The sequence below is a fragment of the Acanthisitta chloris genome, unplaced genomic scaffold (assembly GCF_000695815.1).
Source record: "Acanthisitta chloris isolate BGI_N310 unplaced genomic scaffold, ASM69581v1 scaffold24658, whole genome shotgun sequence".
In the NCBI taxonomy this organism is placed as follows: domain Eukaryota; kingdom Metazoa; phylum Chordata; class Aves; order Passeriformes; family Acanthisittidae; genus Acanthisitta; species Acanthisitta chloris.
Genome location: NW_008689009.1, coordinates 7,740 through 34,420, shown reverse-complemented (window position 1 = coordinate 34,420; position 26,681 = coordinate 7,740). Strand labels below are relative to the sequence as shown.

The following is a 26,681-nucleotide window of genomic DNA, read 5'->3' as shown; positions in this document are numbered from 1 at the left end:
CAGCAGGATTCACACCACACTCCACTCTAAGTTCAGACACAAGCCAGTGCAGGAGGACTCGCAACCCTGAATGCTTTATGAACGTTGTAAGTTGGGTCACCTTCTCTCCCTTTCTTTCTAAACCTTCTCTCCTAGTACCACTATTCCATCACTAACAGTCCATGTCAGGAAACTAAGAAGGGACCCTTACACATTTCCTATTTTCCCAACTTGCTGTTTCCAAAACCACTGCTTTAGAGTCACTGCCACAATGAGTGCTGGCTCTGAATGTGCCTGGGACAGATGTGACACTTGTATGAGTCACATGAGGACAGATATGTAGCACTGCAATGAAGAGTACTGACTACTATTTTTGGCTCCAAGGCTAGCCAACTGCCCAGAACCTCCTGAGGGGCACTGGAGATGCAGGCCACTTAATTTTGACCCCAGTAACAAGTCTCAGCCCTGGACTGTGGCCAGAGCACAGACTACATGCTCCAGTCCATACCGAACTGAACAACAGATTTTTTCTACGTGAATTTAGGGTGCACCCCAACAGATATATATGTGAGGCTGGGTCAAGTCATTCTTCATGACACCTGTTTGCGGTCAGTTCTCTCAACACATGTTGGTATTTTATGCTACTGCACGAAGAGAGGAATGCAAACTTGGCAAGAGGACAAAGGACTCTCCAGCACCATTCTGGAAGAATCCTTGATTTTCTTATCAAACAGGCTGATCTGCCAGAGAAAATAATTTCTTTGCAAGGGAGGCAAAGTCTGGTTTCTAATCTCAAATGAAGCAAAGGCCTGCCCTTCTGTAACAACCTGTTTTCTCAGTACAGTGGTAAAGGAGGTTGAATCTCTACTCCATAAAGCAGATTCTCACAATGCAAACTAATTCAAGATGCTTCACAGAACATGCAAAATTAGGTGTAAGTGGTCTCAAGAGTTCCTTTCACAAGACCTCCACCCTTGTTTGCCTTGCCTATTTGCCTTGCCTAACTACGCTTTGGCAAGAAAGGATTCATTATTGGCCATCCCCACAGATTTTGGCATTGTCTTATACAAACAAGGGCACTGATTTTATCTGTGGATAGGTATCAGTCTTGCAAAACATGACAGATTATCTCCCAAAAGGTTAGTCACTCAGTACAGTTCTGCTTTGTCCCATAAGAGGGAGTCAAATACCAGACAGCTACTATCTCAGCAGGTCTGAAGAGGACTTTGCTGGATCTTTTTGCAAGCCCTGTAATATTTATTCTCAGCCATGGTCCCTTGCATTAGCATCACAGCCCATCCCACATTCACACAGCTCATCCTAGTTACCTTCCAGAAACAGGACAACTTGTATGTTAACAAACTCTCCTTTGGCTTTCCACAGAGTGAAATTATCAGATACCATGGATACCCTAGTGAAGAATATGAAGTTACAACGAAGGACGGATACATTCTTGGTGTTTTCAGAATTCCAGCTGGGAGGAACAGACGAAATACAGGTATGCCACAGTTATAGGACATAAGGAAAGTCTGAGAGCCAATTCTTACATGGGTTCCCCCATCTTTCCCCTTTGCACATGCACATTCTAATAATTTTTTCATGTGCCATTTTTTTTCCTCTCGTATGTGCTGGAGGATGACTTGGTAGATTGGGTTTGGGGAGGTTTTGCATTAACACCCAAAGTAATATACATATAAAATAGAAACCTGACTACAAAACTTCACAGGCATATGAATATTAATTTACAGACTTCTGAAGAACAGAGGTGTTCTTTAGGAAAGAGGTAAAAAATCAGATCATCTATGAAAAACAAATGCATTTCATCAGCTTCATCACATTTTCTGAATGGAGTAAAAATTTCTAGCTGAAATTTGATATACCTTGGGTACTGCCACTTTGTTTATTACTCCTTGTTAGAACTTCAGAATGGTTCATTTTAGATTCCTTCTCCTAATTTGATCTCCTCCCCTGGAGATCATTTGGACCAGCCTGGCACTCAGAGGAAAGCTAACCAAACTTAGATCAGGGACCTCTCAGCCCTGCTCAGTTGGTTACCAAAGGGTAGATTACGCTTCTTGGGATGAATTTTTTTGTCTTCCATATATAACAGTGTATGGAAGGTGGTTTCAGTATAAGGGCCTGTAAGCTGGCTTTCCAGTGTAAGAGGATGTGGGTACAGGCCTCCTCAGTAAATTCTTTATTTGCCAGACCTGTCATAAAATGGTTATGAAATGTCATAAAATGGTTCCTGCTTGCATGGAACAAATCCTTCAGGTTTCTCAGGCCATGTATAGTTCTCCTGGGAGCTTCTTAATGAAGGAAATGTCTCACAAACTGAACACTGCACTCCAATATTAAATACACATTAATTATTGATTCAATATGAGGATATTTTAATCTTTTTCAGGGCAAAGACGTGTAGTTTTCCTGCAGCATGCCTTCCTAGGCGACGCTACTCACTGGATTTCTAACATGCCCAACAACAGCTTGGGCTTCCTCCTCGCAGATGCTGGCTATGATGTCTGGATGGGAAACAGCCGAGGGAACACTTGGTCTTTAAAACACAAAACCCTTAAGTCCTGCCAGAAAGAGTTCTGGCAGTTCAGGTAATCTGTAGAGGGAGAATTATTCTACGTAGAAACTCCAAAGGGATTAGACAGCTTCAGCCTGATTGCTTTCACCTAAACTAGCATCAGAACAGATCTACACCAACCAAAGAGAGCAAGGAACCAGACTAAGAAGGAAGGTCACTACTACTCAGAGTTGGTAGCATTGGCTGGGGAAGAGATTTCAGACACTGGGGAATCAAATGGGATGCTGAGGAAAAGGGATAATACTGTGAGATGGAGAGCAAGAACCTCAGCTGAAACAGTCTGAGCAGCCTTGTCTAGAAATTTTTGATGTCTCACAGTTTAATTCAGTCAAGACAGAAATGTGTTTTGTAGCCCATGCTGGTGAAAGCATTGGTTCAGTTCAGTTCCCCAAGGGCTGCAGCTGTCAGACAAAACTGGCACCTCCTTCACAGAGAGCTCAAGACATCAGGCAGCCTGGCCATGCAGCTGTGTCCCTCTGCCCAATTCCCCAACTCAAGCAAGGATGCAGACACAGTATGCAGCCTCATCCTTCAATGGGTCCTGCTTGGTGCAATGAACAAAACTGACACTCAGTGACCCACACTGTGGTTGCCAAATTGTCTGCTAGCTTTTTGTGTTTCTCCCTGTAGCTTTGATGAAATGGGTAAATATGATATTCCAGCAGAGCTGTACTTCATCATGAATAAAACTGGGCAGAAAGATGTATACTATATTGGTCACTCTGAAGGCACAACTGCAGGTAAGACTCTTATTCACAATCATTCATGTTCCTGTCTGGTCAGTAGGTGGGCCTCCCATTGAGTCTGTTGTTTTTCTTGTTTGTAGAGAGCTAGAAAAACATAGAGGTTTTACTGGGTTGAGATTTGGAAAACATGCAAAACTTTTCTAAAATCAGTTTTGGTTACACCTGATAAGCAAATAAACCTAATAGCAGATGCAAATATAGTTCAGCTTTTTTAATAATTGGAGTCATAGAAGTGGTTATTTACTGGGTACTTCCAGTACTGGCATTGGGTATTTTTCTCAACAACAGAAATTTTCATTAAGTTCTTCTTTTGTATTAAGACATACAATTAGAGTCATGGAATCATAGAATATCCTGACTTGGAAGGGACCCACAAGGATCCTTGAATCCAACTCCTGGGCCTGCATAGCACAGTCCTGAGGATCACACAATGTGCCTGCGAGTACTGTCCAAACACTTCTTGAACTCTGGCAGGATCCATGCTGTGACCATTTCCCTTGGGAGCCTGTTCCTTGTAAATAGGATGGAAAAACTAAAAAGACAAAACAGCGCATATACTTCATAATATAAATTAACAGAAGTCAAGGAAAAATAATCTCAGCATTACCAAGTCATCTGATTTAGTGTCAATCTTATAATTTAACACATAGTTAATGAGTGGCTATAATTGGCCACATTACTGTTTAAAAACAAAGTACTAGAGACTGAAAACTAGGAAAGAAAACCATTAATTGCTTATTTTCTCCTAGGGTCAGCCTTTAGCATTAACTCATTTCATGGCCTCAGAATTCAGCTTTCTTTTAGCATCAGCTGAAAGTTCTTGATATTTATGGTTTATGTGTAAGATCCATGATTGGACATTGATTAGAAATGAGTGACTGCCAGTTCATTAGTGTAAACAACCTAGAAAAAAACCTACAAGGAAATGTGGGCAAACCATATATTGTCACAGCTCCAGACCTTTTCTTTTCCTCTCATACAAGTATTTAAAGACCCTCATGGCAAAACAAACCATCTAGGCTTTCTTTGGCTGCCTTTGATGAAACAATCAGTTGAAAACACTAAAAGCTCCCAGTGTTCAGCTAATTATGCTACAGTTTCAGGGAAGCATAAACATGCATAGACCTTTAGAAGCTATAATCTGAAAAATCTCTCTTTTTATGAGTTTTTTGAACTTTTGAGGGAATTGATGTTACCATGAAGACCTCATTGACATGTTGCCTACAAAAACTGTTCTGATAAAGGTAATGCCCAGACATGCTCTGAACCTCAGAATGAACTTTGTCTCTCAAATAAAATTAGCTTCAGGACTTACCTTCAACACTTGCCTTAAGTAAAACATGCAGCACAGACAAACATGAACAGACAATGGTCAGGAAATCTGGTATTACTTCTGTTTGCTACCTACTGTTTATATACTTATTTTATCTGTAGAAGATATCTGCACTAACTCAGGCTGTCTCCTCTGTGTTTTCAGGCTTCATAGCATTTTCTACGTACCCTGAGCTGGCTAAACGGGTGAAAATGTTCTGTGCTCTGAGCCCAGTAATCACATGCTCACATGCTACAAGCCCTCTAATGAAGATAGCAAATCTTCCTCCAGCACTGCTCAGGGTATGTCATTTTTCCTTCTAAGAGGTCCAATGCCTGACTTACCTTCACAGGCTTCACCCAGCTTGGGACAAAGTGTTCCCAAACAGGTGACATGGTGATACTGAGTCTGGGATGAATTGTGTAAGAATCTGTTCGCAAACTCTGTGGGGAAAATACTCAGGATATAGAACTTGTAGCAGCAGGTCCCAGTGAAGTAGGAGACTTGTGAAACTTTGTCCTGTTGTAGAACTCTTGTTGTTAACTAATATTTTGCTGGCCTCATACAGTAGGAACTAAACCAGAGCTGCAATAACAGCCATAACGATCTCTAGGACTTCAAAAATAAGTTGGTATTAAGGTCACTACACAAGAAATGGAAGGATGGCTTCCTCCAGGATTGATGCCAGTAATGTGAAGAAGGAAGAATAAGCAATGCACTATGGGGAATAATTAAGGGGTACTGTCAGGGTAGTAAGACATTTCAGCACTCTGAATACTATGTTAGGAGGCTAGTCTGTTAGCAGTGGTTTCCTGCATAAAATGCTCCTGTAACAAGAAAAAAAGGTGTTGCTCTTTTCCTCAGTTAATACTTGGCTCCAAAGGAGCTATGCACCAAATCGGATTTATGAAAGGACCCGTGACGCAGTTATGTACAAGCCTGGATAAATTCTGTGCCCATGTACTCTGTTACATAGCTGGAGGCAGCATAAAAAATCTGAACATGGTGAGTATATGCAAGAACACCTACTCAAAGTAAAACTAAAGTGATTTTGAAAGCTACATTTGTGCATCCAATCCTTATCTAATTACTGTCACGCATGCAAATGTACATAAACCACCACATAGTTGTCAGCAGACCGAGCGAATGCCAGGATGTTGTGTGCTGCCAACAGTGCCAGTTGTACTGGCGTCTACGTTACTAGATATAATGATGATGGGACCAACAACTAGGTGCATTCCCATTCCAGATAGAAAGGGCTGAATTCAGACTGGAACTATATTGCATATGTCAGTAGGTGTAACCCCTTCTGGGGCTAAGCCAGACAGATTCTGGACACACACAGATGCTCTTTAAAAAGAGACAATGAATAATGGAGTCAGACTTCTTGGCAATGCAGTTCCCAGTTTCCTTCTTTAGCATGTGGACACTGGGGTCCTCTGAACAGTGGAAGAGCTAAAAGACAGGAGAAAAACACCCTTTTCTCTTCCCACTTTTCAGACTACTTGCCTCAAAATAACTACTGTAAGGGGCATTTTCCCATTTTTGTTGACTTTAGAACTGGACCCAACAGCTCAATCTACAAGGTGTAGAGCTACAGAAAGTCTTTCCACTGTGCTGAGGTGTGTGCAGCACACCTACAGTGGGATTCACAAACACTAGTGCATCAGTCACAGGGGATAGGAGAGACAGGAGATTTTCCCTATGCTTGCCAATATATGGACACTGGGGTGTCAATCCCCTTTACAGTGGCCAAAGTATGTAAAGTTGGTCTGCATAATGTTTATTACTGCAATATTTGTAATGACTGAGGCCCATTTTTCTCCATCTATAACCACTTTTAAAAGCACATATGGGAAAGTGGTTAGAATCAAAGGTTCAACGCAAAAGCAATTAAAGGCATTGCAGCCCTTTTGAATTTCAGAGCATTTCTCATTAAGAATATTTGTGGTTCTCAGGGCAAGGTAACATGGCTGAGAAAGAATCCAGAGAGATGGAATTGTAAAATCTTCTTAACAGATCTATAAAAATAGAAACAGAAATAAAAATGATCTGTTCTGTAAGCTGGCTTCTTTAGTACTAGGAGTAAAATGTAGAAAAAACTAAATCTTAATAAGACTTATACATGCATGGGGGGTTGGTGTGAGGTGAGGAATCTACTTTGAAAGGACTGAAAGGTTTTTCTCTACTGTTGCTGGACACAGGATCCCACAGTAGTACTATCTTAATGGAATAGACTTGCTTTCATGGAGAAGGTGTGCAGATACATACTCTTAACCAGCTATTCCAGGGTCTGCTTCTCAGTTTTCTGGCTGATATTTGAAGAATATCCCATTAAAATGGGGTTTTAACACAGCAGCAGTGTGTTGCTCATTTTCTGAAGTTTTATTCTGTCACAGCACTGGATGTCTGTCTTCATAAAAATTCTGCTTTCCTTCCAGAGTCGAATAGATACATACGTAGGACATTCCCCAGCTGGAACATCAGTACAGAACATTATGCATTGGCGTCAGGTATAACTGTGCACTGACAAATAAACAGTTTCTTACTACTGCTTTTTATGCAACTGACAGCCTGCAGGGAAATCCAGAGGCTGTGGATCTGAGGAACTGACCATCATACCTTCTCACCTACTGCACCTGCACACTTAATATGGTCCAGAATATAGATGTGCTACGGAGGATATCCTTGACAAAGATTCCCAGCAGTCAGTCCCACAGGATACAACTAGGCAGGAAATGGAGACAAAACATTCACAGCCAGTGACTTTACAGTCTATTTTGCCAGCCTCTAACAAAGTCAAGTGGCTACAAAGCAAACACAGATACAGTAAGATAGAACAGCAAAGGCAATACACCAAGCAATTTTCTAGCACATACCCAGCTACTTAAATCCTTAAAGTAAAGGTTTTCTAAACTGACAGACACTGAGTTTCTCTCACTCTTTATTACATAGACACTCAGAAACTTGTCATGTTTGTGCAAAAAAAACCCCACCAAGCAGGTGTGTAGTCACCTCTTGACCCATCAGTTCTACAAGGCATATTACAGGAGACCAGTAATAGCCCAGACACATTATAGACATTCAGGTCCTCTTTCCACATGACAACTGAACCCAACTCTGCATCATGAATAGGGAACCCAACTTCAGTTACCTAGGCTAGTCAAGCAAAATTTTAGTAACAAAACACACCAAGGGTATAAGATAAGGATCAGGACAGAAAGTCAGCAAAAGGTGATGAAGGCACTTACCCTATGGTCCATCCTCAGTACCTTTGAAGCCTGCAACCAGAGGAAGGGGTGGGAGTAATTCACAGTCCACTACCTGAGCCATAACTTAAATCACAGGCAGGAAAACGCCTCCTGCACTCTGCTTCTTAGTCTCTCATTACTTTTATTTTATCTGTTCCTTTAACAGCTAGCACATACTGACCAATTTCAAGCTTACAACTATGGCCCTAAGGAAAACATGAAGAAATACAACCAGGTAAGGCAATACAGTTTTCTCAAGAACTCATCCTTGGATCATGGTAAAACTAAGAATAGAAAAATTCAAATTTTAGCACTAATGAATGCTAACAAGGGGGGGAAATGTTACCAGGTAATTTCACCTGAATCTAATACTCATAAGTGTATAAGTCTATTCACAGACAAGGCATATATAGACCCTTGCAGACATCTAGCAGGAGTTAATTTTGCCTCCCCTACTGATGCAGCGATGTGTCCAATGACATGTCAACTTACATGCCATTCCCAGAAGGCTAAGCCATACCCAAGTCCTAGGGTTGGATGAATATGGAGCTCTTTGCTTCCCCCAAAATCCTCAAAGCCTGCCTTTCAGTTAAGGGAGGAAATTAATCTCACAGCCAGTGATCTCTCCAGTGTAGTGACAATCATTTCAATTTTACCAGCACACTTGACTTGCAGCATCAGCAAGTACTAGAACAGGCTGCTTTTCACAGACATGAAGGCTACAGAGATATAACTGGTCTTGTTATGGTGCTTGTACAGAAACCCTTTTCTAAACACAACTTCTGATACAACAACATTCACTCAGGTCTCCTCCCTTTCTTACAGACTGTTCCCCCTGCATACAAGATAGAGAAGATAAACATACCAACTGCAGTTTGGAGTGGTGGAGATGACACATTTGCCGATCCAACAGACATGGCGAGGCTACTTCCTCGGATTACTAATCTCATTTACCATGACCATTTTCCTGCATGGGGACATCTTGATTTCATCTGGGGCCTTGATGCAACTGAGAAAATGTATATGAAAATCATTGACCTAATAAAAAAATACTTTTGAAGCCATGTGCATAATGTTGATTCACTCAGTAAAAACCTCCAAAATTTCTATTTGGTAATGACAGTGATATCTGGGGAAGAGGTAAACACACAGACAAAAAATGAATACCTGTATAGGTATTTATCTGCTCTTATCTGTTTCTTGCTTTCCTCATAGTTTGAGGTTTTCCATGGTGTTACTATGACTGCTGTCTTCATCAAATGTTTGAGCTGTATAGGAATGAAAGCTGAAAACATGAATATATTGGAGCACATACTGGATCACTTAAATTGAACAGATTTTATTTCTACAAGACTGATTTTCCTAAGCCTAAATATTTTTGTTCTTGTGTACATCTTATGTACCCCACAGAGGTATTTCCATGCCCAATTTGTGTGTGGAGACTCAAAGTAGGATTTACTCATTTCTCCATTGAAGTACAACCGACCTTTGTTTAAATTAAATTATTGACAGAGACACTTGACAGAGAACTTGGCTTTTTTTTTCCGTCTTCACATTACCCTACACTGTCAACAATAGATCTTCAAACACAAGAAAATGAGCAGACAGTAGATGAATACCAAACATCAAGGAATCTCACCTCAGAAAAACTCATAGAAGTATTCTCCTGCCCTTCGTGCCTACAAATCACCCAAATGATTGTCCACACATTCTAAATCCCCCAGTTTCAAAGACTATGAATGTCAGATGAGGAATGAGGAGTTGTAGACCCATCTGGCAAGCTGCACTCCAATTAATACAGTTTCCACACCATGAATTATTCTTGACACTGGCAACAAAGTTGTTGTGAGCACTCTGAGCTATCAGCTTTGACTTTTACACAACTCTGTGTCTTGACCATTCTTTGTTCAAGCAGCTTCTAAAACACAGGAAAGCAGTCAGTTGCTTTGCTTTTCCGGCCGTTAGCCCTAAGAGATGGCATGTTCATTATCCATGCAAGCACCTCACATCTACTCACCTACAGACTTATCTGGTAGGTAAAAGTGTCTGTCCCTAGGTTACACACAAAGTGTTCATTATTACAGGCTCCAACAGGGTAGCTTTGTTTTCTGGGGTGTTTCTGGCTGCAGCCTCAAGCTCTTACCACCCAACAAAGACCCTTTGTACTTGGAGTTGGCATCCATTAGAGTAGTTACACTGTAAATTATGTCAGTCTTATGCAACACAGGAAAAATACATCAGCTTGTCCACGCACCCAGTGTAGTAGCCATTAGCAATGCTGATCATGGCATCTGTCTTTTGCGTTTCTAACAGCTTACAGGAAAAGGCCAAATTTGTCAACAAAAATAAAGATCCATTATACAAAGAAGGAAGATACAGCAGCATTTGAAAGGAGATTCACTTTTATTGCTGCAGTATTAAATCACAAAGCACCAGGCCACGTTAATACATTGCTTACCGCTGCAGGTTTTCTTCTGCCTTCACCTATGCAAGAGAAGACTCATGGTTGTATTATTATTGTGATTGGTATTATCCCCTGCTGCATGCACCACTCTGAGAAGAACGTTATCCTGTCCAGTCCCATGGGAAGGATACATCTGGTTCCCATCAATAGCATTTCATTTATTGATTTATTTTTATTTTAGTACATTGTTTATATTGGAAAAGTAGTCAAGAGACCTGTTTCTCTACTGTGCCAAACATATTTTCATTACTGTTTCTTAATGCTTTAAAGTGATCTGGGAATTGACTTTCTTTATGGTCTCCAGAAAGCCATTGAATCACTTTTTGCTGTTTCTTATAAAAAAAAAAGAAAGAAAGAAAGAAAGAAAAAAAGAAAAAATAATCCTCCCCTTACAGCAACATAGTGAGAATTGAAGTGTGTGAAACTTGTAGGAGGAATGGAAGAAGGAAGAGCTCAACTAAGAGATATATTTTCCAAGTTGCTCCCATTTTAGAAGGAGAAACACTTAAAGTAAGGGTACCAGACTTTATACAACTGCTGTGGCATATTGTTTAGCTGCCCCATGGAACAGCTAACACACACTCTAAAGGATATTTTAATTTTGCACTGGCTGCCAACCATCATATGCAATGTTTAGGCTTCCAGATATTTTACAGGTAGCTTTCAAAATTCACAGCCCATGGAATTCAAGTAATAAAACTCATGAAGCAGATGGGAAGGGCAATATTTTGAACATTGTTGTAATCATTCATGGCTTAGTAAAGTCAAATTAGCTCCTTTCAGCTCACACATGGCCTTGGGGGTACTGAGAAGTATCACACAAGATTGTCAAAGTCTGCAACAAGAAATAGGCGGATGTGGATGAAGTCTTTAAAAAGTAACAACCCTCAACCCTCTGCAGGACTTCTGTTGCTGTGCAAGATGGATTGTTAGATGTGGTAATTTTCTGCATGTTCCAGAGTCCTTGATGACTAGGAAGATTTACTTAGCATGCTCTCAATGTTGTGGAACTGCAATCTTCTTGCTATATCTAAAGGAGTCTCTCCATCCTGAAAGAAATAGATGAAATGCATTGAAATATGATACAGGTGAGTCACGTACAAAGAGCGTTCCTGATTTTGCCATCCAGTTGCAGTGCTCTCCTGTGTAAGTTCCCCTGTCACATCAATGCTCTAAAACAAAGGTTTCAGAACATGCGGGATCTAATACCACTCTGACCAAAGACAGGGACAGAAATCTTCCCTCTAGTATGGACTGCCATTCCACTGTTTCCTGAGACTAGTATTTAATAGTGCAGAGCTCAGCTAGGAGCTGATTTCAAAAGCAACATGGGCAATACATTGCTCACCTTAACTTGGTAATTCAGATACTCCCAGGTCAATACTGATTTGGGCAACATTTGAGCTATTCTGATGACAGAAGCAGCTTGACTTAGCCTCTCTCAGAAGAATGGTATCCAATGGCACAAAAAGCACCTACAAAGTGGTCCACAGCCTTCATCCTAGGAATAACTGTAGAGCGGCTCTGAGTTAAGAGGAGCCATAAAGATACCTAAGAGATACGCCAAACCAGGGGACATGCAGGCAGTGTTTAGTGGTAGAAATCCAGCAGTGGAGGATTTGGACTTTAAAGTTAGTCTTGTCAAAGGCAATGGAGCAAATGCTTTATACACCACAGCATACAGGTCTGCTGCTAGCAAGCCATGCACACTTTTCTTTAAACTGCCACACATCAGTAAAGGCCTACAACAGACTGGTTCCCCTCATGATCAGGAAATACAGTTATCAACTTCACCTTCTTACCTGATTCTTTACAGAAATGTCTGCATGAGCTTCAAGCAGCAGAGGAATGACTGTCTGGTTTCTCATTTCACAAGCATAGTGAAGGGCTGTGCTACCAGACTGAAGGGAAATGGAAGCAGATGAATTTTAGTTCTATGACTTTAGCAGATCTTAGGCAAGTACCTGTAGCCACATCAGTTTCTCCCCAACAGCTAGATGCAAAACTCACCTGTCTTTTCCTGTCATAATACATTACATAGTAAAACAAACACATTATAAGAACAACAGAACTAAAAAAGTAATTCCTTCCCTGAGATGCAGCTGCTAAAACAGGTCTGACACATTCACCAGGAAGTCAGTAGTTCTTTACTAATTTTAGAGGATTCCATGATCTTGATCTCAGCAACTATTTGCTGAGATCTTAAGCAATACTGTTTGATTGCACTTCAGTGTTTTGAAATTTGGTTGTTGATAAAATTTGGGTTTGTCCTTTTCTACCTCAGAGTAGAGGAGCTCTTTCTAACACCCAAGGAGGCTAATGGATACAGAACTCTGTATATAGCAGATCAGCACACCTTGAAGACCAAGAGAAAACACGGGGTGTAGCTCTGAGGCTCTTCTCCATTCCAAGAACTCATAAATTTTGATAAACTCAGATGCTTGTATCAGTAGAATCTTTACAGGATCAGGTATTTAATACTTAAGTATCTCAGATCAGTTTGCCTGGACACTCTTATGAGGGCATTGGTCAGAAAGGAAGAATTTGTTGATCAGTGGGGAATTATTTCTGTATACATTATAAAACTATTGCCTAAGTGTCAAGGGGAAACACTGAATCCTCCTGGTACATCACTGTCAGTTCAGTCCCTGATCCTCCTACTCTGAAAGCAGGACTCTATGTTGCTAGAAGGTTCTGCAGTCTTTTTTAGTATTGTATGCATGTGAACCATGTTTGCATTTGTATAAACCCACTTACAGAGTCTGTAGCATTCACATTGGCTCCAGCTCTAAGCAACATCTTGATCAGGTTTTCATTCTGTTTAGTCTTTGAGATCTGTTCGGTGCAATAGAAAGAGTAACACAGTGAGACAGTTGATCTGCATATAGTGCTAAGTAAATTTGTTCTAAATGCTGTGGATTTTTCCAAAACCAAGAGTAGCTTCTGCAAATGTCAGACTGATGTGGTGATACAATTCCGTTCCTTCACCAGCTGTATTCACACCAAAATTCCTGTTTCTTCTGTTGTACTCAATCAGTCCTTGCTTTAAGAAAGCAGTCCATATTCTATATAGGTTCCTGGCCTGAAACGCTGCCAAGATAAAGGCAAAGGGAAAGATACAGAGTCTTTCCTGCTTTCATCCAGACTCACCATGAGAAGATATCCAATAAGCATAACTGGCATGAGGATTATGATGAGCACATAGTCAAGGAAACTGAACCGTTTTCTCACAGCATAATGCAGGCAAGTGCGATCCTTCTAAACACAAAATAACTCTGATTAGTACCAGATTCAGTGATCTGACTTTATTTGTTTAACATTGACAATAGTAGACCATTTACATTTCACAAGTTATTAGACTACCTACTAGAAATATTCAAGCAGAAATAGACATATGCATTTTGCTTCCTTCAAGTAGAAGCACATTTACCACATTCAGGCTCATGAAAATTGGACTACACATGCAAGGAGGATGTGGGATCCAAAAGACTCCATGTGTATGTCTGAAAACTTGGATGGCTGAGAGAGCCAAAGGGCAGAGTGAACATCTCAGGTGACTACTACCACCACCCAGGAAGAATCCCCACAGCCCCTCTTCTCATGGAGGTGATGGTTACTGAAGAAAAGACATATGAGACTTTAGGACATCTCCTTTGGGACATCTGAGGAATACAGGCAAGTAGCAATAGCCCCAGCAGATTCTTAATGAGAACAAAGTTTAAAAAAATCTTTGGATACTGAGTGTACCAAAGAAACTAAAGAGCAGAGCTGTAAAGTTTTGTGCTGAAGGGTTAAGCTTCCTACAGGTTGTCAAATTGGAACTGACAAACTAGGTTACAGTGTTACATAAGGGCACAAAGTAGGCAGAGAAGCCTTTCTGTGCCACCTGCTGATCCACATTCACAGTCCTGAGCACCACAGTGCTCTGTGCTCAAGACGCTGATTGCATCTGTGAAGGGAAAGCATTTACCTTCAGGGGAGGCAAATTTTATCTCAAGGGAGACATTTAAGAAAGCCTGACATGGCTAGCAAATGGCTACCAATTCAATTTAAATTTTCTTACTGAGAAACACTGAACACTTTCACTAGGACTTTGAGGTAGAATGGAGAGCTTTCTGCATCAAGAATAGATGAGACAGAATATTCCACTGACCTCACAAACATTTGCTTCCCTCCTGTGAAATAAACAAATTCACTGGAAACCATATATGTCAGATAGCCCACAAATGTGTAAAAACTTGCTAAACATTGCCTTGTGGTATGAGATGATACACTGCAATTGGCAATGCTGTGAGGTTTTTTTTCTGGCTCTTTATCACCCTTAGCATCATAAGGATAAATTACTAATGAAGCCAGAACACACAGCTTTCAGTCACTTTTTATTTGTAACCTACCAGAAAGTTTATCACAAAAAGACATCTCCTAATTACATTAGTCATGGTACTTAGTTGTTGGCTGGGGTTAAGCCACAGCAGCAAGGCAGGTAGGTTTTCTAAAATAGGGAACAGGGCAGGAAGAGAGGGAAGGCTTCCCTCCTTGCCCCCAGGATGTCATTACATGTCATATTTCTGCTCTGTAGCATGACAAAATGCAGGTCTGCAGAGGAAATAAGGAAGGTTTTTGTAGAGTAAGTTTCTCCTCAGGAATACATTTGTGAAAGATGAACAGGCTCCTCTTCAGACCTTCCTTTTAACCAGGGTGAAGAAAAAGACAGAGGAAATAGAAGGCTCCAGAAGATGCAAGGTAGAGGGTCAGACAAATGCAGAGTGCTTCATGGGTAAGCAGGCAGAACCCACTGGGGACCAGCGATGGTATGCATTGTTACTTAGACGGGGAATGTGAACACAGAGAGAAATTCAGGTTGTCAATGTTTATTATCTTGTGTGCATTATTAAGTCAGGAAAAGAAATGATGAGGCAAACAGAAACATATAGGCTTCTTGAATTATAATTTGGGGGTTATACTTATGCCTCAGTAGGAAACAAACCAGGTTTGGCTGTGCTTGCCAGTGTCCCCACACATACACTCCAAGAATCTGAACGAACAGTCACTGCAAAGGAGGAGTTAGTGGCCACTTACCTTATTTCTGAGGTTGACATCAGCATGTTTCCTTAGAAGATAGCTAACTATCCTGTTGTTTCCCTGTTTACACGCACAAATTAAGGGGGTGTCTCCATGGAAGCTGTCCTGGATGTTCAGATAGTTGCTGTTGCGCTCCAAAAGGAGCTGAACTTCACTGAAATTGTTGTTGTATGCTGCCTGACAAATGGGCTGAAGGGAGAAGATAACATCTATCAGTATGTGTTTCACTAAGACATCTATACTTCCCATTCTGACTTCTACTCGCACATCCTGACGCTTGACAGAGGTTGTAGTTCCTGGTGATTTCCAGAAGATGGTGATAGGAGACACTCCTGCAGCTGCCACACAGCAGCTCTCAGCCCTCAGCCCCGGAGCTCACAGCCTTTGCACAGTGGAATGACTTTTCTGTTCGTTTTGGATGCTATTTCTATAATCCAAGAAATAAATCCGGTTTATTTGCAGCCATTGAAAAAAAAACGGCTTCTGATCTCTTAGGAGCTTGTCACTGTATTAAGCAGCAAGCAGGGACAAGCACACGCCTCTCTGAGTTTACAACTGATTTTCCCTTTGGCCCACTGCTGAACATAAGATACCACATCCTGACTCATCCGTTCTTAGAACAGAACCATGATTCATGTCAAAGCTGAAAAACCAAACTCTCTCGATGTCTCTTTTCTAGAGCTTGAAGTTAAACTTTCTACCTAAAAACTGCCTGCTGTATGCCCACAGCTCAGATCCTGGTTGGCTTTTGAGAACTGCTTGCTGCTCAGCTCGTTGCTCAGTATTTCTACACATCCTTGACCCAAACTGCAACTGCTTCCCCCTTCAGCAGTAAGCATTCAGACTGTGGAAAGGCTGAGAATGGTAGGAGTACTAACAGGAATTTCTAACAGCCTACAGGCAGACAATAACAGTGAGAGGTGGGGCAGACTGCTAGCATTTGAGTTCTCCAGTCGAAAAGAGAAACAGTTTCTTTTCTCCTGTCTTTGATACTGAGGATATTATTCACCATTTTCTAAAGTAGGAATTTTCCTTAAATATTATCTGTAGTTTTTCCTTTCCATTCTCCTTTTTTCACATCCTAAATACACTACACAAACAAGACCTAGCCCTGAACTCTCAGCCATTTACTCACTCCCCCTGCAGTTAGTTCCCCCTGACCTCTGAATTAAAACCCATCTTATTTATATTTTCACTTCAGCCAAACTTTAATCTACAACACAAGTTTACTTCCAGCATCATTACTGCTTAGTCTTCTGGACAGCTGCATAAGACAAGCGATTTGATTCCAAACAAGGTATTTACATGCTTACCAGACCTCGCAGCACTTCCCGTTTTGTTTTTGTTACATCAGACAAAAATCTACAAGGAATACAGGCAATATGGTAAATTTGCACATCTGTCTGTATTCATATAAAAACCTGCATATACCATTTGGTATTTTGTACTCCTCCAGAACCAGAACTATTTTAACTATTTTGAGGTGAAAACCCTCCTTTAAATACCTTTTGGTGTGATTTGCTGTTTGGTTGAACACCTGCACAAATCCCAGTCATTTACCATGCAAATTTACTCCTTTCTAGACTGACTCTTGCTAGTTCAGCAGTTTGTGTCACCACATGATATGCTTTTTTGGTTTTCTTTCTGTACTGCCTCAAGGACTCTTACTTGCTAGGCCATTAAACCCAAGGCATTTCTGACTGATACTCTCATTGACCTGTGGGATCTTTGCCTAAACCTTACACTACTGTTGAACTCAATTCTAGAACCATGAATAATGATGGAGCACATACCACTCCCTAGGAAAGTACATTATTTGAGACTGAAGTCATGCACAGGGACCAGCACACACAAGTCACATGTACTCTTTTACCTACCAGAACTGGCAGTTCACAGAAAACATCCAGTGCACAGAGAATGTAAAGAACGGGTTCTTTGTAGAAATTATTCTCTCCCACACAAGTAAGTTCCATTCATATTTAAAGGAAGAAAAAACCCAATTTTTTTCCCTAGTTTTATGACATTTTCTGGAGTCCTCCTCTGCTGGTTTGTATTCTATAAAATGCCTCTTTTAGTCAAAGAAGAATAAAAAGTCCCATAGACCAAACTTGTAATATACCTCCCTAACTGGCAAACATGACTCCATGACTGGGAGAGAAAGCATAGTAGCAGAATATTTAAGTAAGGGAACAAAGCAATACAAACAACTCAATGTTCATTATATTGATATCAATAACAATAGGACTTCAGAAAAAATAGTGTTAGGAAAGAATAAAGATAAGAAAAATTACAAATAGGTGGCAATCAGCCGCATGGGTAAGAAAAGCAATAGAAATTGCAACCGGTGGCCAATGCTATATTAAGGCAGTGTTTCTCACAGAAAGGGAAGAGAGCTGTTATAGAAGGCATTTAACTGGGATAGTGGATACAGTTCTTGTCACCTGGGTTCAAAAATGAGATCAGACTATGGCAGGAGCATGAAACATCTCTTCAACTGAGGAATATGAAGAGCCTAAAGAAAGACTGATTTGCTTAGCTTGGCTAGGGAGACACAGGGTTATAAGTGTTCCAAAATAAATAAAAGGGTAAGTATTAGAGAAGAAGAGCCAACTAATTTCATGGAACAAGGTGAAAATGGAGGTGTATCTGGCCAAGAAGCTTAAACTTACTTAAGTAAAGTACCTAAACAGGCTTTCAGTAGCAGCAGAATCTACACAATACCTGCCTGGCTCCAGGCTGGAGCTTGAGTAGTGTGCCAGGGTTTCTGTGGTTGTGAAGTCTCTGCCACAAATCCCTTTCACCTTTCATGTTTTTGGGTTGCCACTCTGGCAGCCCTATCTAAAGTAGTACTAACTGTGCCTAAAACTGTTTGAAACAATTCTCCAAACTTTGCTCATAAGACAAATAATAGAGTTTCATACAAACAGATAGTTAGATCGTACCTATCTGGAGTATCAGCAAGGAGGCAAATTATGAACTTGGAAGAATGTTAGGTCCAAGCAGTAGATTCCATCCAAAACCCAAGAAAGCATGTTTCCTTTATGTCTACAGAAAAGGCTGGAGACTAAAAGACTGGAACCCCTCACTCAGTTTCCTACAGTGTTAGAAGACCTCTTCAGCAGTGATGCAGCTTACCAATCAGCTTCAGATTCATGTTATGGTTATTACTGTTGTATTAACCATATACTTATGTTATTATTATCCACCCATTATATATAAGAGTGAGATAAACCTATGGATACATACTCAGAATAACATGCAAGGTGGAAGCAGTATCTGAAGAATCCAAAGTTCATGTTTCAGACTTGGGTTCAGCTGTGGAGAAGAGCAGGAATATGAGAGCAGAAGTCTGGTGACAGTGTAGAACAGCCAGGAGACGTGATATAGGTTCCCATGTTAGAGATGCACTGGCAGCACAGCCATAAAGTCTATGACATCTCCTTTAGAGATGTGTGAGAAACAAAGGCCAGTGCTCCCACAGCATAAAACTCTGAAGAAAGCATCAGTGGGAACTGAACTCACAACTTCTGGAGAGGTTTACAGTCCAAGACACATAGTGGCTACTCTCATCTAGACCACATTATTAATCCCAGTGTCCTGACAACCCCGGGGAACTCACAACAGAGCTGGCTCACCTCCATTACATAGCAGGGCAGACCTGGCACAGACACAAAAAAAAATTGCACTCAATATGAACACAAGCTCAGCTCTGAAGGGAGAGAGAGCCAGACCAAGAATAGGCTTGGTTGGCTTAGGTAAAGAGGAGGCAAGTGCCTTTGAACTGTCTGGCAGCAAAGTCCTTCACCTCTGCTCACAGTCACACTTCTGCAGCATCACTCAACATTCAGGCAAGATGCACATGATGAACCTGACAGTGTGACACTGCACAAAACATAAGATTAAAAGGAGAGAAAAAAGAATCACACTGCCAAACTCCTTCCACCCTCAGTGGTGGTGCCTTTTCCCTGCTGTGGCATCAGGGCTAACCATGAACTAAAGCACAATCTGCCCAACTGAAGAAAGCAGTGGGCAGACACTGGGGACTGGAAATTAGAGTTTGAAGATCAGATATGCTGATGATTGAGTGCTTAAAATCTCTCTTTTTACAACACTTCTTCTTCTACAAGTCCTTCAGGGGAGGAACTAATTGTTCAGTTTCTGAGCCTTCAGGAAAGGTGAGAAGTACTCACAGGACAGGCAAGGGTTTTCCTGGCTGAGATCAATCAGTACAAGATCACCAGATAAGCGGTGCAAGAAAAACAATTAAACTTTCACTGTCAGAAAGAACAATTCCTCTACAGAAGTGATTTTCGACTTTTTTTTTTTAAATCAGTTGTGGGACATGTGATTGATGTTAGGTTCTGGTAGTTCACCGAGGTCCAGGTGAATGGCCAGATCTGAATTTGTCTGCTTGTTTTCAGAGTTTCTTGCATCTCTCTCTGTTTTAGCTCTGCCAAGCTAGTGATAAAACTCAAGCTATTTAGCAAGTTCTACCACACATGAAATAAAGATTAAAGGCACAGCATGAAGGACAAACCATTCAGCCAGGAGACAGGAGAGGAGCTGAAGGTAAAGCCTGTTTTGCAACTAGGAAAGCAATTTCAGTTTATAATTCCTTCCTCCTTTGAGAACTGCAAGGGATTGACTAAATTACATCACTACTTTGCAGATCTTTAGATAAAAAATGGAGACACTGTAATGTCAAAGTATTCTGAACCAATCCATAGCCTCTTCCGGTGCATTAAAATTAGTCTAAAGGCATGCTGTGAACTAAACAGGAAAATCTAAATTATGTTTAGGATGCTGAGGAATGCACCAATATCCAGTGCACACTCCCTAGAAAAGGCAATTTACATTTTCTTATCTTCACTTCTCTAGATTTCTATCCTGTATAAATGAACCATACTTTACCCAGAAAACTGTACCTCAATTTTTTTAAGGAAGGAAAGTACTGTATATGAAAATATTAACTAAGCATGGAAGATATGGACAGCATTTGAACATTGTTTAAACAACCCTTTAATTAAGCTAGATGACACTGGTTTCTTGTGCAATGCTATCTCACAGTAGTAGATCTGGAGAGAGGCAACAACTCCTTTCAGAATAAGGTGCAGTCTATTCAGCTGATCACCTTATGAATGCACAGATTCAAGCCCCTTGTAGTACTGAAAGAGGAGCAGATACTTGAATTCACTGAATAGCCTTTGAAAAATAAAAGGGTGGCTTTCAGCATAGAAATGTAAGCTTTTAAAGGAACACCTATGCAATGCTACCTCCAGAAAAAGAAACAGCAGTGCAACCCACTGTATTCACAGTCAAAAAGGACCAAAATCCTCATTTACTTCTACATGGACAAATGGGAAGTTTATAAAACAATATGTTCAGGAAGCATTTATGCTAAAGTCCAGAAAAATGCTAAATGAACCACGGTCTGTGGACAAGCCCATAAAGATAAGACCGAAAAAAACCACATTACCTTCCTAAAACAATTGGTGGGGGAGGGGGTAAGGGGGTGAAAAGGATATTTTCTTAGGCATTAGCTTTATTATCTATATTCAATGTTAGCCAAGGAACTGTCTGCAATTTGTTTGTTGTTTGCACCATGTTCAGAATCATTCTGATCTCAGCACAGAACAACAAAAATGTTGAACACATACTTTGTGAAGTCACAATAATCACACTAGTTATGCCTTTTCTTAGCTCCTACAAACAATACTTCTGTCACCTTGCAATAGCCAAATTACAACTGTACCAAAGGGAAAAAACTTCCAGATCCGTACAAGCCTGTCTATGGGAGGCTGCAAAGGGAACAAACCAAACCCAGTGAATATCCATACCCTCAACAGCTTCAGTTACAGTGCAAAAAGTGGTAACATACCTCTGAGTAAAGTATCCCCATGCCTATTCTTCACTGCTTGAGTTTGTTCTTGTTCAACAGCCCAACAAGTTAATCTCACTCGAAATGCTTGAGCTTGTTTGAATCTGGTTAATATTTAACTTAGAAGTATCACTCTTCATAAGCTACATTTCCTTTCAGTGCTTTCCACTTGGTAGCATAAAACAATTGTCTTCAGAAACCCAACCCAGGGAGGTAAACGTGAAAACAGTGGCTTATGGGAGACTGACAGAACAAGTTACAACACAGATGCATTTTCCTTTGTCATTTTGTTGCAATAACATCCTCCAGTTACCTAAAAAGGAAAGTAGCAAAACAGGCTGAGAAGGGGAGGAGGGAGAGAGAGAGGATGAAAGTTTCACAAGTAAAGAAATGGAAGGAGGAAAGAATTAAAAGCATGAAATCTGAAACTTAGAGTAAGTAAATATGAATGGTAGCTAGTTTGCCACCCAAGCTACTTTTGACTAAAACATTTTACAAACCCTCTGCAAGAACACCTCAAGATGCCTGTCAGGAAAAGGGAAGCAACTAGACCCCACACCTTTAATGAGAGTTCCCAGTACAATTAGCATCAGTCTCTTATTAAACAGGCTGGCTACTTTCATCACCTTTTGCTCAGCCTTCCCTTCCTAGCCCAGCCCAAACTATGAATATGATTCATGCTGAATCTGGTAATTTTATATGTTAATTGCATTAGAGATCTCTTGGGAAGAAAATTCTTGTTGATGGCTCTGAGGACAAGATGCTGATAGGATTTCTGTACTATATTCAGTCTTTCTAAGTAGGGCACATGTATTTCAAGTGCCTACCCATGCCTCCAAATATCTTTTCCCATTATAGTTTAAATGAATGTTTCCTGTATTTCAAGCAAATTTTAAAACAAGTTTTAAATCCAAGCCCTTTACTTTACATTAGAGAACTTTTATTTCCATCCAATTTTCATATTTCTTCCCCAGTGAGGTGGAAGACAATGTAAATTACTTATACTATTCTCTGATCAAAGTAGCATAGCACCACTGGCTGTAGTGCTCATTTGCTGGCACCAGTTCTAACTCTTTCAGTGGCTGTTTATCTGAAGAAAATTAAGTTGGCATGTAATAGAAATATACACAACACCTACCTGTGACAAAAATCACTAGGATCCTCACAACGGATTGATCTTTCAGCATGTGGTGAATATTCTGTTGGACTAATGACATGGAGGAATAGGAAACACCTCAAAGGTAAAAAGGTATTCCTCACCAGTACTTCTTCACATCCAGATCCTAAGGAATTCACATCCTTCTGCATTAACTGGCCAGGATGTTGGAATTTATAAACTACAGCTTGTTGAAAGAAATGTCAAACTACTAAGTTGTTACACAAAATAACTTAGTAGTTCAATTAATCCTTTTCTAAACACAAATAAATAAATGTATGGCAATTTGAAAAAGTATTAGAAAAAAAACCCAAACAACAAACAAACCAACTGAAAAAAAAGGCCATTTCTACAAAGCAGAGCAATATCTTCAAGCAACAATTCCCCCAAGATAATATAAATTACCATTTAATCCAGCATCACGTCTCAGGTTCTCTTGAAAAGCATGGAAGTGACTACTTTGTTCAGAGATTCAGCTGGAGAACAGATAAGCAATGATTAGGTACAAGACTCATGGAAATGTATAGAGTCACATATTGCTTTAGTGTTCTTTGCCAGGCTTATAAATGAAGTTTAGAATCCTGACAATTTTAGTCTTTTTTGTTTAATAAGTCTGTTTTTCTCCAAAAAGCACCAAGACTCGATGAAAGGTCAAACCAACTCAGTCTGTGTAGGAAACATGATTCTTACTTCCTGACAGAATCGAACACCACTTCAAAAGTTTCATGTGAGCCAGAAGGAAACTGTCTGTCAGAAGTGTCTGTCACCAGGGAAATATCAAGGGCAACTAGTTTGTTAAACTAGTCAATTAAATTTCAGGACAGCACATTCAATAAAAGACATGGAAGATCATTTGCCTCTTTAATTTCCAAGCACCAGAGACTGTATTGCTCCAAATGGCATGAGTTACACTGCTCTCGGGAAAGAAACCTGTGGCCTGTTGGAAGATGTGTGTGTAGAACAGTCCTCAGAGAAGCATATTCCCAAGAAATGCAGTCCTGGAATGGACAGTGTCCAGACAAGAGGAACACTCACCCCTTATACTTTCCATCAGAAGACTGTTAGCTACTTGTACAACATTCCTGTAGCACTTCAAGAGCCCTTTGCACCTCTGTTTCAGGACAGGATTAACTCAACAGATCCATCAAGAACAAAGAAGCCTCTTCACTGCACGGGCCAGAGCCTGTATTTTATAACACTTTAAAATGAACTCATGCTATGTTCAGCCCTAGGCCAGACAACCCGGGCTTCAATTTTCTAAACAGAACTCTTACTATTTCAGCTGTCCTGTCTCTAAGTAAGAATGGCACATCCTGGGAGGTTTCTGTGTGCCTTCTACGTTTTATGTTTCCTATGCTCTTTTTATATGCATTACTTTCATTGTCTCTTTTCCCTATTCAGGTGGGTTAACCTGTCTTTTGCTCTTCACTTGATTCCTATTAACAATATCAGAAAAAATATCATACACCACATATGCTGGCATGAGGTCAAATAGGTAAAATGTTGCAAATCATTCCAGCCTGACAATTCTAACACAATATAATGTAGTATTGTGTTAGCTGGGAGAAAAGTGTTCAGTATCTCTCACTAAGCAGGGTATCAGACCTGCAGAGCTGTAATGTCTTTCATTGAGAAATAACTAGTGTGGTAACTCTAGATCTAGATCTAGATGTGGTTAACTCTCAGCTTCTATTTACAAACAAGTACTTACTTTACACATTTGCGCATACAAGGCAGCAGATCACTAGCACCAACATTCCAAAGAATTAGCTGCACCAGAACACCAGGCCAGTTTCAGTGAGGACCAAGCTCCCTGGGGCTGACAGTGCTTCACTAACCCAGTATCACTAATCCCAGTATCACTAATTCAGTGGTTAGGCAGAGGTCTCCAGCATCTTGTGTTTTCACAAAATTCATGGAAATAGCTCAGAAGAAATAAGAAGAAGTGTTAGCATCTTCTCTTGACTCAAAGTTTACACAATGTTTTTGAACTTAATACCTGAAAATCCCTAGAGAAGCAAGCTAACTCAGAGCAAACTGGTCCTTGCATGTTGTGGTACTCCCTGAACAACATATGTAGGAATGTGTGTGTTATGCTAAATACACACCTGTCAAATCACTTGTATTTTTATACTAAGGTTACCTAACAAAGAAGGATTGTCCACAAGGAATTTGCAGGTCACAAACAGCAGGTCTGAAAATAAGCAATGGGTGTGGAACCAGTGCCCACATCAGCTTCTGTATTACCCACAGCAGCAGAGATCACGTTCATAGATAGAAAGTGTTGAAAGAACTGGATTTTTTCTCCTCTTCATCTCTAAATAAAGTGATCACAACACTTTCTGAGACAGGTAGCAATACAGATAAAGATGATAAAATCACAGAACATTCAGATTTGGAAGGGGCCCATGAGGATGACCAAGTCCAACTCAAGATCTCTCTTTCCTTGTTGCATAAAGATGTCTCCATAAAGATGTGCTGTCTTGGTTCTGTGCAGCTGCTTGCCAGAGCAAACAGCCTGCATCCTTTTTTTAAGCTGCAAGCCTGATGCTATGCATCAAAGTGCATGTTTGCTAAAGGAGAGGAAGAAGTCTTTGACCAGCACAAATGGGAAAAAGAAGAAACTATGGTTTCATTTTCTTCTACTTTTTGGGTTTCTTTTCCTAAGGATGTCACTGTGGATGCTTGAAAATCTCAGCACTGAAAGCATGGGCATAAATTGGACACTTTCCTCTCATAGTTTCAAATGCATTTAAGTTTTCCTTATGAGTTAACCTGAAGGGTTTGATGTCTGCTAGCCACATTGACTTACCCAGTACCTTTCTGTCCCATTTACAGTGCATGTGAAAAAAAAATAGTAGTAACTCTCTCAAGAGTACACTGATGGCTCTCTAGAAGGCTTAAAGTTTATTTTTATTAAATTTCTATAGCCTCCAGAAATGGCACTTTGAATATATCTTTCAGGTACTTTCTTCTTTTTACATATTTCAGTTCATTCCAGTTTACCATGGCAAATGCCACTCTTTGGCCTTGTTCCATTGCATAACAAGACTAGATTACAGTTCAAGGCTCCTACAGTTAAGGCTTTGCCATTGTAATTAATGAGACAGTGTGTGCCAAGCCTTGGAGTTAATTGGCGCATTGGTTACAAAAGCATTCATCTGAAAGCCTTAAAACATGCCAGCTAAGCCAGGTGACAACACAGTATATAGAAAAAAAATATACCCTAAAAGCAGTATCCCATTGCCTCACCCTTAGTACAAAATCAAACAGTGACTTATGCTGAACTTTTCAGATTTATTCCCGAACAATGCAGAGATAGAGGAATGTGTTTTACATTTGTTTGGCCTGAATAAACCAGCAGAAAGCAGTGGAATTTCTACTATAAGACTGTGCTTCCAGAGCACACAGGTGAGAGGACTTCTGTTCTATTGACAGAAGAATAGGGGTATTTTCCTACAAAGTGGATAGTCTACAGGGAGTTTGGATGTCAGTATTAAAATTAAGGGTATATCTCTGTTGTGGATTAATCCAAATGTTCTAGTGACTCAAGGGATATGATAGATTTAATAAAAAAATGAAAATAATAGAGAACTCTCACCCTTATAAAGAAGTTCAGAGAAAATAAATTTTTGCCCATCTTTTCCACACTCCCCAAATCTTAAAGATCTTCCCCACTGTGTTTCAGAAAAGACGCTCCATTTTTATGACCTGTTTCCTCTATGCTGATTATAAAGGTGGCTACAGCCAAAAAAACAGGACATTAACTAGATAGAGAGCAGTGCACAATTTCTATTTAGACAAGCTTCACTGTGATCACCAGACAAACCTAAAACCTGTGAAAATGCAACCTTTCATCCAGAAAAGATCCAGATTTACAATAGGGAAGAGCACATGTGAGAGAGAAAGGAAGGTACTCAACACAAACTAGCATCAATATCATCCAAGTATATGTTCCTAAGTTGTGTTCCACATCATCCTGTAGCCTTTGACTCATTCCTGGCCTGTATTAAACATGATGAGCTATAGACAGTCCCTCCTCTCACAGGCAATTATTTGTGCAGCATCTCGGGGAACAGGCCCTGGGTAACCTTCAGGAGACTCCCCACTTGGGTCTTCCTGGGGAATTTAATGTCACTCTCTTCCTAACAAACACACCCCTGCAAGTGCTCTTTCACACAGCCCCAAGATGTGGTGCCTCCTCGTGCTGCTCCCAAGGA

General features: G+C 40.4%; 3 protein-coding genes across 3 annotated transcripts in view; 2 read left to right on the top strand and 1 right to left on the bottom strand.

Annotated features, from left to right (window-relative positions):
* Positions 1-11: 11 nt before the first annotated feature.
* LIPA (lipase A, lysosomal acid, cholesterol esterase) lies at positions 12-8,940 on the top strand. The gene is made up of 9 exons (XM_009081269.1): positions 12-86; positions 1,363-1,477; positions 2,387-2,585; positions 3,203-3,312; positions 4,796-4,932; positions 5,495-5,635; positions 7,072-7,143; positions 8,048-8,116; positions 8,707-8,940. The coding sequence occupies exons 1-9, from the start codon at positions 78-80 to the stop codon at positions 8,938-8,940; spliced, it is 1,086 nt and encodes a 361-aa protein (XP_009079517.1). The 5' UTR covers positions 12-77.
* Positions 8,941-11,316: 2,376 nt separating this feature from the next.
* On the bottom strand, positions 11,317-21,618 carry ANKRD22 (ankyrin repeat domain 22). Its single transcript, XM_009081268.1, has 6 exons — positions 21,306-21,618; positions 15,425-15,616; positions 13,496-13,603; positions 13,103-13,180; positions 12,148-12,246; positions 11,317-11,394 (listed from the first exon to the last, which is right to left on the bottom strand). The coding sequence occupies exons 1-6, from the start codon at positions 21,324-21,326 to the stop codon at positions 11,317-11,319; spliced, it is 576 nt and encodes a 191-aa protein (XP_009079516.1). The 5' UTR covers positions 21,327-21,618.
* Positions 21,619-26,305: 4,687 nt separating this feature from the next.
* The window catches only part of LOC103808485 (lipase member M-like), a gene marked incomplete at its 3' end in the record, with an annotated part of 4,980 nt that continues 4,604 nt past the window's right edge, over positions 26,306-26,681 (top strand). The window contains 1 exon segment of the mRNA XM_009081271.1: positions 26,306-26,374. Within this exon segment, the coding sequence (XP_009079519.1) occupies positions 26,306-26,374 (69 nt within the window).